General features: G+C 44.1%; 1 protein-coding gene across 2 annotated transcripts in view; it reads right to left on the minus strand.

Moving 5' to 3' along the window:
• Positions 1-552: 552 nt before the first annotated feature.
• The window catches only part of gramd4a (GRAM domain containing 4a), a 49,832-nt gene continuing 35,767 nt past the window's right edge, over positions 553-14,617 (minus strand). The window contains exons 6-20 of one of the 2 annotated variants that reach the window (XM_085375468.1): positions 14,016-14,154; positions 13,658-13,683; positions 13,287-13,378; positions 12,170-12,261; positions 11,695-11,743; positions 11,524-11,595; positions 11,397-11,440; positions 11,188-11,297; positions 9,480-9,634; positions 8,801-8,818; positions 6,456-6,600; positions 6,212-6,305; positions 5,818-5,908; positions 5,594-5,662; positions 553-2,993 (exon numbers count right to left, since the gene is read on the minus strand). In XM_085375468.1, coding sequence (XP_085231594.1) covers positions 2,886-2,993; positions 5,594-5,662; positions 5,818-5,908; positions 6,212-6,305; positions 6,456-6,600; positions 8,801-8,818; positions 9,480-9,634; positions 11,188-11,297; positions 11,397-11,440; positions 11,524-11,595; positions 11,695-11,743; positions 12,170-12,261; positions 13,287-13,378; positions 13,658-13,683; positions 14,016-14,154 — 1,304 coding nt within the window. In that variant the 3' untranslated portion in view covers positions 553-2,885. The remainder of the gene's footprint in view (positions 2,994-5,593; positions 5,663-5,817; positions 5,909-6,211; positions 6,306-6,455; positions 6,601-8,800; positions 8,819-9,479; positions 9,635-11,187; positions 11,298-11,396; positions 11,441-11,523; positions 11,596-11,694; positions 11,744-12,169; positions 12,262-13,286; positions 13,379-13,657; positions 13,684-14,015; positions 14,155-14,617) is intronic. The other variant, XM_085375469.1, reaches the window with a different exon arrangement.

Below are 14,617 nucleotides of genomic sequence, written 5' to 3' on the forward strand. Positions count from 1 at the left end.
TGTTTCTTTTTAATTGTGCCGTTTAATTTATTTTTTAATTCATCAGATCGAGGCCGCGGAGCAGCCCCAGTACAGCTACACAGCGTGGATCAGGCAGATGGGAAAACTTTCAACATTTACACACTTAGAGGAACTACATAGCTAATACAACAGTGATGACACCAGCGTGAACGAAGAGGACCTCGAGAAGGCAACACAGTCGTTTCTGACGGCACCTCCATCCTCAGCGATCTGTGTATCTTATTCACTTTATGGACCAGCTGAATGAACAGATTAAGGTGTTATGGGTATGTGACAGTTCATCACCAAAGCTGGGATAGGCTCAAGCCCTCCTGTGGGAATCTGGCAGCTTCCACTACACTAAAAACCAATCACTGCAATGCTGGATATGGACGCTTACATGCTGTATGAGGGTTAAAAAGCTGCTTGTGTTGCTAAGGTTGGAGTTTGATCCTGTTGCTGAGCAGAGATAGTCATGAGAGTGGTGCCGAGCTGATGAAACATCAATTCCAGAACAAGAGCAGTCCAGTTTTCATAACTCCCGAGGTAAAGGAATTCAAACTGGGGTTGTTTAAAAAAAGAAATACATTTTGTACAACCTTCTGTAAACATGAGCGTAGGCAGAATATTGCAGACTGCAAAATCAAATATTTGGCAAAAGAAAATAATAATGTTAGACATTTAGAACGTGATACATTCTGTGCTTTATCTGAGTGCAGCCCCGTCGGGGTCTCGCAGTCCCCGCTGAGAGCTGCCTGCCACAGTTAACAGATTAGAAAAAAGGCTTCAGGTAACAGCTTTAAGACTACAACAAGCCAGCCAGTCACACAGTGAGACAGCATTAACTACTGATTCCACCTGCTCAGATATCCCACCCCGGTCATGGATCGAATTTATTCCTCAATAAAAATAGAAATCCATGTCTGGGAAAGGCAGCCTGTTAGCAACAGGCTCGAAAAACCAAAAACAAAACTATAATCATACAAAAGAAAATGTCAAAGAAAAATATCCATCCTTCATTAGCTTTAACTAAGATAATCATCAAACGCAGCTGTTTGAACTGGTCCATCGCACCTCTGGCAACTTCATCTCCAGTCCGCCTGACTCTAAACAACGGCGATGACGAGAGGACTCGTATCGACTTTAAGAGAAGCCTTGACATTTCAAGTCTTGACGGCAGTTCCTGAAGGGCAGTCTGGTTTTACTTGAGGATCGGTGACATATCGGGGAAAAATGTCAAGGTCTCCCTTTCAACAGTGTTTTTGTAAGATTTTAGCTAGGAGTGTGGAGCACCTACTCCGTCATCTCAAATACAAAGAGCTAAAGAGAAACTGACCTCCAGCCCTTTATCTCCGCCTCACAAAACACCTTAAAGTGTCTGATGTAGTTTGGCATTATACACTTCTACATATAAACGCAGAGGGGCAAAGACCCGCTTCGCTCCCGGGAACAGCGTCTGGAAATAAAGCAAGACCTTTATCCATGTACACACTTTTAAAAAAACAAAACAAAAAACAAACATCAGCTCACATTTAGATGAAGAGGAACACATGGAAGCGCACTCACTGTGGCGTTTGCAGAAAGAAGAGAAACAGGCATGTCTATACAGCCTGAACTCAAAGAGCTGAGCACTTATACAAGTAGAGTCACCCAATCAGAAGGAGACTTCAGAAGGTTTAGGATACAGTGAGCTGAAAGGCCTTTACGGGCCTTTGTGTGGAGAAATGTGCCAGTTAGAGTATCTTCTACTCCTGCTTTCACAGCCAGTTTGATGGTTGTCTGGTGCAGCGTGCAGACATCAATCTGCCGTTAATACAAAGCGCTCAGACTGTTCTTTCTGCTGAGAGACCAGCTGAACATGGCCTCGAGTCGAGGAGAGGAAGGCTGTAATAATGAGACTGCAGTGGTTTCTAACACTGACCAACATATAACATCCGTGCGCTGCCACCCACACACACACACACGTCAGCATTTCCAGTTTTTAATAAAGTGCAGGGAGAACAGCAGAGACGGGACAAATAAATGGTCTCCATGTGTCGAGAGTTTAAAAAGCAGGCGGTGTTGTGCTCTTGTCGAGAAAATAAAAAAAGGATCCGTTACAAAGACCAAAAGACATTTTTCAAAATAAAGGCATTTAACATGAAAACGTCACTGCACTGTTTCACAAACACGGATGCCGAACGCAGCAGTGGACGTTTTTGCTTCGTCAAGACAAGAGAGACCAAGCCAGCGGTGGTGTAAACTAAGGAAGGCTCCCGTGTCAGCAGTCATCACAGCTAATAATACACTTTATTTAAAAAAAAATTAAATTAAAATACAGCCATGGATGAGGCGAAGCACCGCTCAGCCTGTCTGAATATTTGTTTTTGCAGTGATTTGGAAAAGCTCGTTTTTACACATGTGGCAGTTTGAACTGTTTGTTTTTAAATACATCCAGGTTGATGAGAGCTGTATGAAGTCTTCCTACCACAGTAGAGAACATCAGAGTCACTTAAGATGCAAATTAACACACACACACACACAGCCAGCTAAGTCAAGTGGTCAGCAGGTGGGAGAGGAGGCCAGCCTCCCTCACCAGCCTCCTGATGATTGATAAAACCACACTGATCATCATCCTCTCTTAGCAAATTTTGTCCATAATCACCCACAGGAAAAGCGTCATGTGACTAAACACCAGCTACACCCACATATTCCCTCTAACGTGGCCTAAGCAGAAAAATCCACCAACTGGGCCGAGATCATCGACTATGATGATGAGGAAGAGGAGGAGGCAGCTCACACACGGTCGAAGAGTGCGGCGTTAGAGAATGTCATCCAGTTCGGCTGAGACTCAGGAGGTTCTCTGCATCAGACTTCAGCCCCGGCGGAGGAGTGCTGAAGGCTCTTTAGAGCTCGGCGCTGGCCGGCGGTTTGCTGGTCACGATCTTCATGTACTGGGTGAAGATGGCCTCGAAAGCCTCGTCCCTGTGGATCATGGCACCAAACACCAATGGCTGGAGGAGACAGAGATCCTTGGCTGTTAGTGTGCTTCTACTGTGGTAAAAATAAATAAATAAAATAGAATCTGCTGCCAAGTTAAAGCAGCACTAGGCAAAAAACAACAACAAACATAACTAAACTGGAATAAAAAACCTCTTCAGTAAAGCTGGAACATGGAGGAAAGCATCATTCTCAGCAGCACGCAGCAGTCACACTGTTGCATGCCCTGTGATGGTATCAGAGTATATTTTTCCCCGATAATAGAGTTATTATAAAAGATTATTAAGATTAAAGTGGGATTATTAAGTTATGATGATGGCTACTGGGCTACTGATACCAAACACAGGCATGGTTTTAAACACTGAGGTCAGTGCAGTGGTGGGCAGTTAATTTTCCCAAGGGCAAAGCACCGATATGTTTATAAAGTAATAAAATTAATAGAAGAAAATTGAGTTTAGCTTATTGGCGTGGCCCCCGCCTTGTGCAAGTAATCCCTGCGAGCAAAACCTCAGGGTTCAAACTTCTGTACACATTCTGTTTAGGAGGGTTTCTTTCTACTCTTGGCTCTATATGATATCATCAAGAGACCCCCCCCCCCTACACTCTGTAAGCACAGAAGCCCCACCCACATGTTCAAATTATCTCTATGTGAGAGCCAACCAACCAATCAGGGGGAAGTTGGCTTAAAAGGAAATGAGTGTAGCAATTTATCTGGAAAAATTTAGCACATCATGAGTACAGACAGCAACAAGAGTCTCAAACAGAAGCTGATAATAACAAAAATTATAATAACAACAACAGTAATAACCGCTGTCATCCCAACCAATAAAGGGAAATTTTACACCATAAACAAATGAACAGTTGCACATAAAAAATTACAGCGAGTTTCCACTTGGGGGCGCCAAAGTCCAACCTTTAGATGATCTAAATACAAACTGATTAGAGATAACATTATGACCAGCTGAATAATATTGTGTTAGTAAAACCTTTTGCTGACAAAACAACCCTGACTCAACGAGGCATGGACTCCACTAGACCCCTGAAGTCCTGTATGTTGTGAGGTGGGGCCTCCAGCGCGTCCAGCATATCCCGCAGATGCTCGACGGGATTGAGATCTGAGGAAATCTGAGTGTTAAACATGTTCTTGTGCTCCCCAAACCATCCCTGAACCGTTTTTGCTTTGCTGCTGGAGCATTATCCCGCTGAAAGAGACCACAGCCATCAGGGAGCACCGTTTTCATAACAGCATACATGGTCTGCAACAATGCTTTAAACCAGGGCTGTCCAATCCCAGTCCTCGAGAGCTACTATCCTGCAGCTTTTAGATGCATCCCTACTCCAACACAGCTGAATCAAATGGTTTGATTACCTCTTCAGCATGCCATCATGTTTGGCAAAGGCCTGATAACAAGCCATTCATTTGATTCGGGTGTGTGGGAACAAGGATGCATCTAAAAGCTGCAGGACGGTAGCTCTCGAGGACCGGGATTGGGCACCCCTGCTTTAGACTGTTGGATGACCTGGATATGCTGGTTTCCCAACATTTCATTGCCCAAAACATCACACTGCTTCTGTAGGCTTGCTTTTGCCCCATTGTGCATCCTGGTGCCAGGTCATCCATGTGATGTAACATTCATCAGACCAGGTCACCTTCTTCCATTGCTCCGTGGTCTTGTTCTGATGCCAGTGGTAGCGCTTTCAGTGGTGGACAGAGGTCAGCACGGACACCTGGCTGGTCTGCAGCTATTCAGCTCGATTTGCAGCAAACTGCAATGTTCTGTATTCTGAGCCCTTTCTATCAGAACCAGAACGTTTTGTGCAGCTTGAGTTACATAAGCTCGTCTGTTGGATCGGACGACGCGGGCCAGTCTTCACTCCTCACGTGCATCCATGACCTCGTTGCTGGTTCACCACCATTCCTTCTTTGGACCAGCCCACAAGAACTGCAGTTCTGGAAATGTTCCGACCCAGTCGTCTAGCCATCACAATGTGACCCATTTTTTTTAACATCAACTTTGAGGACACTTTCTCACTAATAATTAGCATCCACTAACAGGCGCCACAATGCAGAGATAATAAGTGTTGATAATGTTATGCCTGATCGGCGTATACCTATGTTCATGTGGTGGTAAACACTGTACAGTACCTACAATCTTTGCTCTTCCCTTTCAGTCGGTTCACTCAGTACTGTGGAGCAGTGATATCTAATACTACGTGTGCTGTACCGAGTGAATCGACTGAAAGGGAACAGAAGTTATAGACATGACTGTTCCCAATAATCTCACCAACCTCTTTCTCTACTTCCTCAGTAGGAAAATTATTGATGCTACAGCTCTGTCACCTAGCTACCCGGTAACATCCTTGATGGCCAACTAATCGGCTCGTAAATCAAATCTTAATGAAACGCCCACAGAAACCCACAGCAGCTCACATTTGTGAATTTCGATTTGTCACATGCAATACTGGAGAATTACTGCCGACTTGTCTGAAACTGACTGAAAGGACAAAAACACAACATCTATAGCAGATAATTATTAAGATGTTGGACTGAGCTTCAGCTGAAGCAAATGAAATCACGACTGCAAACATAATAATAAATATACAAAGTCTGTACCTTCTGAGTGGAAGGAGTGGCTATTGAAATGCCCATCCCACTTCCTGGTAGGACTGACAACACTTTGTACTGTGGAGGAGAAAACCAGAAATATCTGCTTTAAACACACACACCAGAATAGAATTACATTCGTTTCATTATTAATATTTAAAGTAAGTAATTATCCAGTTTTAGAGAGGCTGCTGGCCTCGAGACATTCCTTATGCGTATTACTGAGTCATTACCTTTTGTATGTCAGTGATGTCCACCAACTTGATGACTTTATGCTTCTTTGAGGAGCTCGATCTGGAGCTGGAGCTCTCAAAGCACAGGTAACTGAGAGAGACAGAGAGCTTTGTGAAAGGAGGGAAACAGAGACACCAAAAAACCATCCAAACTGAACAGACGTGTAATAAAGTCTTGAGTCGAGTGTTCTCAGGAGGAAGGCTACCCTGCACAGAGCTACACAGAGAGGAGGAGAGATGAGGCTCAGCGCAACTTAAAACTACGTCTCCTCTGGACTAATGAATCTTCGTTCCTCTCGTCTGCTCCACCTGTAAATGGAAGTGCTGCTTCTCTCCTCCGCTCAGAGATTTGATGCGATAGAGCTCTCCCCTGAGACAAAGATGTTCCACTTACTTCTCCGTGACGTAAAGCATCCCGTTCCTGATGTAGTCTGTGGGCATCTTCCTGTCTCGGTTTATCAGGCAACACCTCCAGCCATTTTCACAGACTGAACAAACAGCATACAAGATGATGAAGGAGCGTTATTCACAGAAAACACATGATTCCAGCTTTTAGACATTTTTAAGTTGGATGTACAGAAATAAAAATGGGTGCCAAAGGAAATAAATAAATAAAAAACTGTAGTACTTGCTCTTACCCGGCAGAGGGCGCTCTGACTCTGGCAGGTTGAAAATCTCGTGGAAAGCTCCCTTCTTGGTGCTGTGAGAGCGACCGCTGTCCTCCTCTCTGCTCCCCCCACACGGGACGTTGGCGAGGCTTCCACGAGAAACCACCGGCTGGACCTGGAGAGAGTAGTAGGGAAGAGGGGAAGGAGGATGGAGGGAAGGAAAAAAAAAAAAAAAGGAGGGGAAAAAAGTGAGAACATAAAAGGACAGAGAGAAAGAGTCACATTAAACTCAGCGGATGAGGTTTTATAAATCTGTGTGAACTACAGTATCCCGCAGCTTTAGAGACAAGTGGCCGAACTTCAAACAGCTCCCCAACTTTTGAGGTTGCATCATGTGCGCTTTCTTCACAGCAGGCTCAGGAGTGACGTGCAAAGCAAAGAGTGAGGCCATCATTCAAGTCAGCATCCATAAATTACCTACAACACGCGTTTACCAAAAACATTCGTGTCCACTGCAGTTTTACAGTTTTACTTACACCAGCGTTGGTTGTCACAAGACAAAGTCAGATAAACTTCAGGGTTACTGATCTCTCCAGTTAGCAAGCATAAACCATTGTGACTCCATTACCATTTCAGCTGCGTCGGTGCAAATGAAAGCAGCTGCAGGTGCACTGAAGAGGCAACACCACAAAAAGGAGTCATTCTGCAGGAGGTGGCCACACCGGCTCGCTCCTTATCACCCATTTACGCTCACCACACAATTTGCAACCAAACAGCAAGGTCATCACGGCTTGGTAGCATTTATACCAGCACTGAGGGTGTGAATATACGCTGCAGTACTCTCCTGAATGATCAGGAAAAGCCTCCACATCAGCGCTGGTACAGTACAGGAGCAGAAGTCTAAAATTTTTTCCAGAAAGTCTGATCTTCCTATACTGTTTCAACATCTCCTCATATATAATCTGTGAATCTTTGAGCTTCTGTGTTGATGTGTCATTAAAACTGAAAGAGTTACACAATTGTTTCTTAAACCTGTGGTGGCGCAAAAAGACTCCACTTTTGTCATGTGGGAAAAAACTGGCGAGCATAAACGGGCCATCACGCCTCTTGATTGATTTTACGCCACTTCTACTTTTTGATGGAGTCCTCATCACTGCTGGTAGCAGATATTGCACCTGCAGCCCACTCAGGTTATAGAGCTAGTCCAGCTCCTCAAGGACGACACATCAAATCCACGAGTGCCAACGGGAAAAAGGGGGAGAAACCAGGAGGCGGGCATTACATAAGTTTAGCAGCACATCTGCTTTTCTGTACCAAAGCTCTGCAGAATGACCTGCAGCAGGCTTCCTGTGCATGTTTCTGATCAAACTAACAGAATCAGACTCCAAGAGGTGGCATGAAGTCCTCACGGTCCTGAAGCTTAAAAAAAAGAAAAGAAAAAAAAAAACCAAAAGCCAACAAGCAAATGCGTGAGCTGCATGGTGCTGTGAGCGCAGGTCAAATTAAAAACACCAGGACTTTATAACACCCTCTTGCAGTCTGATTCTATCACATGATTAGCTTGCTGGAGGCCATTCTGTAGAGCTCTGGCAGTACTCCTCCTGTTCCTCCTCACACAGAGGAACAGATACTGGTGCTGCTGCTGGGTTGATGCCCATCTATGGCCCTGTCCAGCTTTACTCTTGCAATGGGCCCAGCTCCTAGTACCTCCTCCACACTCCTATGCTGGGAGACAGCAAACCTTCTTGTGACAACACGTGGATGCATCACCCTGAAGGAGATGGACAGCCTGTTCTGCGGGTCCATCTCATGCTAACAGCAGTGACAAGAACAATGAGAAAAAAGTAAAACTAGAGAAAAATCAGTCAGAGGGAGAAGGAGAGAGCAGTGGCCTGTGGCCACCACCTCGATGGTAAGATCAACTGTTCGGTTCATTTTTATGCAGGCCTCTTTACATAAGAGTTTTAATCTAATGATCTAACAGCAGTTATGGTGTATTTAAGGGGAACAGGACGATATTAATGTGCTAACATGAAACTACACTCGTCAAATCTTCTCTACGTGCCTACTCAGTAAACACACTGCCAATTCTCACAAGCATCTATGTTCGTGGATCCAAAATGTCACGGGGCTGCAGGCTCTTAAAGATCATTCAAACAAAAGAGAATAAAAACACCGCAGTGTCAGAGCAAAAAGGAAAATCGCAGACCGTTTTGTTGACATTTTGATCCACTGCATTCACAAATTACTGACAGCCACTCACTAGGTGTGTCACACATCACTCACACACACACACACACACACACACACACACGCATTGTGGTGAACTGGCAGCACACACAAGCACAGTAGAGTAGACACACCAGAGGCCCTACCTTCTCAGTGCCAGAGAGCTGAGAGAGAGAAACGACAGAGCAGACCTGTGACTGCGGCCACAACAAACACACACTCAGACATTCATGTAAGAGAGGAACTTTGTGGTACCCACACAGAACAATCACGGGCTCAATTGTATTGCATTATTGACAGGAGGGGTGATATACTGATTGATTGATTGATCATACTTTATTCATCCCGAGGGAAATTGGGCTAAGGCTGCCAGCGCCATAGTTTTGATACTTTATTGATCTATTTTTATCCACCACAAAGGGAGTCAGTGGGAGGTGGGCTATAGTGGGTGGACTGCTGACAACATGAAAGACTGGACCCGACCTGCTGCTGATGGATGATCCACACCCACATGGAGGTGGTATATGTGCCTTTCTTCTTGTGTGTGTGTTTGAGATGATTGCTTATATATTAATCTGCAAATAATGTGAATTCACTCAAACTTCTAGCCTGGGAGAAGTTTTGCAATGCAACTGAAAGCCTCTGTGGTATAAACCTGTTAACAACTCAGGTCTTTAAGTTTGAAATTGTGATGGGCTAAAGGAGGAAATATTTTCTTATTTAAGATTTTAATTTAAAAAAAAAAAAAATCAAGAACCTGAGACAGGAAGCAGTGTTGGTGGTAGAAAACGCGTGTGGGTTGGTGTTGGGGTCTGTTCGCCTTACCCGTCTCGACACCGTGGCGTTTGTCCTCTCTTTGAGCTGGGGGTCGGTGGGAAGGCTGTTCCACACGATGTAAGGCGTGTCATACTTGTCGCGGAGCTTCGGGCAACTCTTAAACAGGAAGTCTATGATGAAGAACTTGATGCCGGCGTACACGCCTGCAAAGAGAGTAATCACAGACACATTAATTCTTAAAAAAAATATAAAATAAAAGAGGTTAAATGATGCAAAGCAACACCGTTTAGTGAAAATAACCCCTCAGATGTGCCTCACTGACAGACAAAGGGATGCCCCAAATAGGTGACGCCCCCCTGCCCAAAGTAGTCCTTGCCGCTGACCTTGATGACGTCACTAGTTTCAGCATTTTGCCCATTCTTGCACATACAGACACTGAGCCAGTTATATGTTGGAGCTCAAAGTGACTCTGCTGAGCTGCGGAGGCTCTGGATAACCAACAATACACCAGTCAGATTTTCTCCTCATGGTAAAACAGCAGATTTACAGAATAAAGTGCAGAATAATGAAAAGCTTCCAATCATGAGTAGAGGTTCCAATTTCCAGTTAAACTCGATGGAAAACCAGCCTAAGAGCTCCCGATGAGACTGATGTGGGACAGATGCACACATGACCACAGATTTCTTCTCCACTACATGAACTGGGCTCCGATGACTGACCCACCAGCTGACGCCCGCTTACAAACTGGCTGGACTCTCTTTGGGGGAACGTTTTTATTATAATTGTTTTGTATTTGGAGCCTGTCATGCAGCTGCCGTGTGTTGCCAGGTCTCCAGGCTCCTGCCATTCCTTATCGTTTTCCCTGTTGGTATCAATTACCCACAACCAGAGTCACACATACTACAGAAGGCAGTGGCTCTGCATGTACAGACTATGTGGGGATTTTCCCCATGATGGGTGCAATACAGCCTGCCGATGTCACTTTGTGCCAACACAGACTGGTTTCCTCTGCACTCTGTCACATTTTTCCATTCCATGTTCACAATGTAACAATGTGCTCAGCTAGCTGTCTTCTTCTTTCAGCTGCTCCCATTAGATCATCTGCCTCCATCTCACCCCGTCCTCCTCTGCATGTCCTCCTTCACTACACCCATGAACCTCCTCTGAGGTCATCCTCTCATCTCCCTGCCTGGCAGCTCCATCCTCAGCGTCCAATATATTCTTTCTCCCTTCTCTGCACATGTCCAAACCATCTCAGCCTTGCCTCTAATTTTGTCTCCAAATGCAGTTAGCTATCTGCGCAGAAAAGAAAGCCCTCATTCCCAGTCACGCTGAATGTGTGGTCTGTTTTGTTTCTCCAATTGAAATGAGTCACTGAAGAAATCTTAGATGGGATCTGAAATAATAAATGTCAGTATATTTACTTTGTTTAAATGTCCAGTGCAGCTTTTAAGCATACATTGATTTTGGTTATTCATTCCTTTTAAATGGAGAAATGAAGTGCTAGATGGAAATTTGGCTAAATGACAGCAGCTTCTATGCCAACAGTTTGCTCCGAGCACCTTTCAAGAAAGTCTGAGTGCATTGTGGTTTGGGAGATGCTAAAAAGTAGTAATTATGTATAAGATCTATATGCAAATAGCCCACAGCTTCCCCACACAGGCTGAGGGAGTACGGCTCCACAAGTTCTGCATCTGTTTGTGACTGAGTTCACGTATTGTCACAATCAAAAAGATGCTTTGTGAACATCACTCACCAATCATAAAGCCCAGCAGTTTGTACGGCAGGACGCAGGAGGTGATGAAAGTCACCCACAGGCAGACGTAAAGTTTCTGGGTGCTCTCTGGCTGCACCCACATGAACAGACTGAAACAGACAGCAGGAGGAGGACAGAATACACATCAGTATATAAGTTATGTGCATTTCTTGCACACTTGATTGTCAGGCTGAAACAAAACCACTCACTTCTTTATCTTCTCTAAAACATCAGCCATCTTTCCAAAGAGGTTCTGGAAGAGATTTAAAAGCACCTCATTAAAGAGTTTGTCTTGTTTCGAGCAGCGGTTGGATCGTTAGATGAACCTCGTTATACCTGTGCTTTTTGTGCAACGTCAAGTACAAGCTGAAACTTCTCAGACACAGTCAAGTCTTCCTTTGGAGGCTCCTTTAACAACACACACACACAAAAGCCACACGTTGATCTCCAGTCCTGGATGCATTTCATTCTGACCTGCACAACAACAACAGCAGGAAGGCATCTTACCATGGGTTCAGAGACCTCAGGCACAATGCTCCACTGGATCCTCCAACCTCTGAAAAATAGAAGGTATAAATAATGCACATGTTATAAGGCAACTATTCCTTCAATGCAAAACATCAACTTTAAAGGACCGACTTTTCCAGCCTTGGGAGCTCTGATTGAAATCAGAGCTCCCAAGTACTGCTCTTTTGTAGCAACAATTACAACAACCCCAAACATGCACAAATGTGTGCATGTTTTTAAAATCTGGCGGTTTTAACAAACATTTGCTGTGTGACTAAGGGCCGCGGTGTGCATCTGTGTACTACCAGCACAGCTGTGGCCGCAGTAGTTGATGTTAATGTGGGTGTTTTGCACAATTAATCACGCTAAAAGCTGAAAATCGGACTGTAGCCTTTTACAAACAATCGAGCTCAACCGTGAAGCAACAGCTGAGGCAAAAATGATCCTGCTTTTGTAAATAAATGACAGTTTTTACCTGGCAATGAGGTAATTTAAGGACAAGCGTAGGATAGCCAGGAAGAGGAACATGGGAATGGCCCAGCCATGCCAAGCAGCATTCATGTAAATCTGGATTCAAAAGGGAAAAAAAGGACAATATATACACAGGTTAATGTGGTTTGTTGTTCTTTAATAAACAACCGATATGCATTAAATTCAGCACTTTATAGCAGCGAGGACACATTCTTTCAGTCAATAACGGCAATGAATTATAAGATGGACATAAAGAGGAATCAGGGGGCTCATTGTAAGCCTGAAGCGCATATACTTGGGTGATATATCAGCAGTGGAAGACGCTGAGTCACCTGTCAACACTAAACCAGCATCACGTCTGGATACTGAGATGGTGTAGGGCCATAATCAGTGGGTTGAGGATGATTTAGCATAACCACTGACTGGACATTAATGAAGCTCTGATTAGGCCTGCAGTCGCTGGCAGAATCACTGCAACTCATCACAGTGAAGCAGACATGACTTTAATATTCATTTAATCTCCCGGCCACGAGCTGTAAGACAATTAGGTCAGAGTAAAACTACAGAAACGACTCTTTTCTATTAAAAGGGTCGTACCTGCTGTCCAAAATTATCATCGGACTCCTTTTCCAGACTGGTTGATTTTAGAGACCCAAAATTTAAAAAAAAAAAAAAATCACGTTGGGATAATAAGGAACTACACTGAATACATATAATAACTGCTGTAAAGTACAAGCAAGAAGTCTTGATCTCAAAATTCGACTAAATCATTCAATTCAACTTCATCAATTTCCTCTCTCTCATCACAATTGCCCTGCATCCTCTATGAAGTCTCACCTATTTGTGGATTCGATTTAGAGAAAAGAGGAAAAAGTCGCAACTGCAGTCAAATAAAGGCAGGGTGGTGAAAATGTAGTGCAAGGTGTCAAAGTGACAGAGACGGCAGATGACAGAAGCAGCACAGCTGTCAATGACACCCAAACTGTGCAGAAGCCATCAGCAGTTTATGGCAGGTAATCCTGTATCACAACTAACCTCAAGTTTTCTTTTAGAGAATATCGAAGCGCGATTATTAGACAAAGTTAAAACATTAATTCACATGTCTGAAGTGTAAGACTCACAATGAAGGCAATAGCTGAGGTGTACACGGAGTGCCAATTAGATAAGGCGGAGAGGTTCCTTAAGAAGTTGGTGACAGGTCTGGCTCCTCGCTCTGAAACAGCAAAGACACAGGGATTCACTGAGAGTGTAAAGCTAAAGACAGAGCAGCAATGTCTTTACTTTTGGTTATCTTTGTGAATCAGGCTTTTACTGTGAAATTTTCCAGGACTTTATATTTAACTACATGTCGAAATGTTCAAAAGGAGGAAAAAAAATTAGATCTACAATACACAGAACTAGAGTATTGCATGAATGTGTGTTAGTGATATCATTACTATTATTATTATTATCATTATTATGTAGAGGATGCCAAGTAGAAGCTTATACTCACTGAGTCGCCTCATGTTTTCTGTCAACCTGGATGGAAAACAAAAGAAAGTGAAGGTCAGATTACGCGTAGATGCTGACATACACGCAAAAAAAATAAATGCTGCTTTATGTGAGAGGGGAAGTGTTAACACTTTGGCCTTCATCCGTCTGTAATGACTCACTGTTCTGTACAGAGGAGGAGAGAAAATAAGTACGATGAGAAAAAAAAAACCCCCAAAAACACTTCCTCTGTGCAAAATCAAACCAGAGACAGCTACAGGGTGAGGGTACAAGCTTTTATGCTCGCCGGGCACTCCGATTCCACATCTTCTTCAACAACCCGAGGAGTTATGTTCTGCTCAGGACCACATCTCACCCACCTTTTAGCACTTAGCGGTTCCTCAGCCTCCACTGTGCTTTCCTCCGGCTGGAAGCGGAAGTCTTCCATGTAAACCCCGAAGCGCTCGTACAGCCACTTCTGCAGCCGTGAACTCCACACTTCCTTCTGCTGTTTCTCTGCTAAAGAAAACACATCAACTTTGATTTGCTGCTATAAGCACGACTTAGTTTTGTAATCCCCTGCACCAACAATTATGCATTGTTAAAAGAAAATCACTGATATGTGATGGGCTTATGTTATCAATAACTCTTACTCCAACCCTATCTCCTGCCCTGTCATGGGACCCAGACTGGACCACTTAAGCCTGGTCTCAGACAGTGATTATCCAACGGTAGCTGAGCAAATTCAAGGACTCACACCAGGCCTGCTTCTGTGTTTCTAAGCACGTGATTGGGAGAGCTTTGGGCCATGGTGTCTGCTTTTTCTGCATTATTAAGTCTTGTTACAGGTTAAGCCACAGAAATGACACAGTCAGGATCACCACAGGCAGGTGGACATGGCTGTGTGGAAAGGTGTGAGCTGAACCAACAGAGCTTTGCAGCCTGTGCTGTTACATAAAAGCTAAATTTGCTATTGTCATGT

Source organism: Diplotaxodon limnothrissa, linkage group LG17, assembly GCF_057381915.1.
Source record: "Diplotaxodon limnothrissa isolate DT_005_m linkage group LG17, D_limnothrissa_male_GT1.1, whole genome shotgun sequence".
NCBI classification, from domain to species: Eukaryota; Metazoa; Chordata; class Actinopteri; order Cichliformes; family Cichlidae; genus Diplotaxodon; species Diplotaxodon limnothrissa.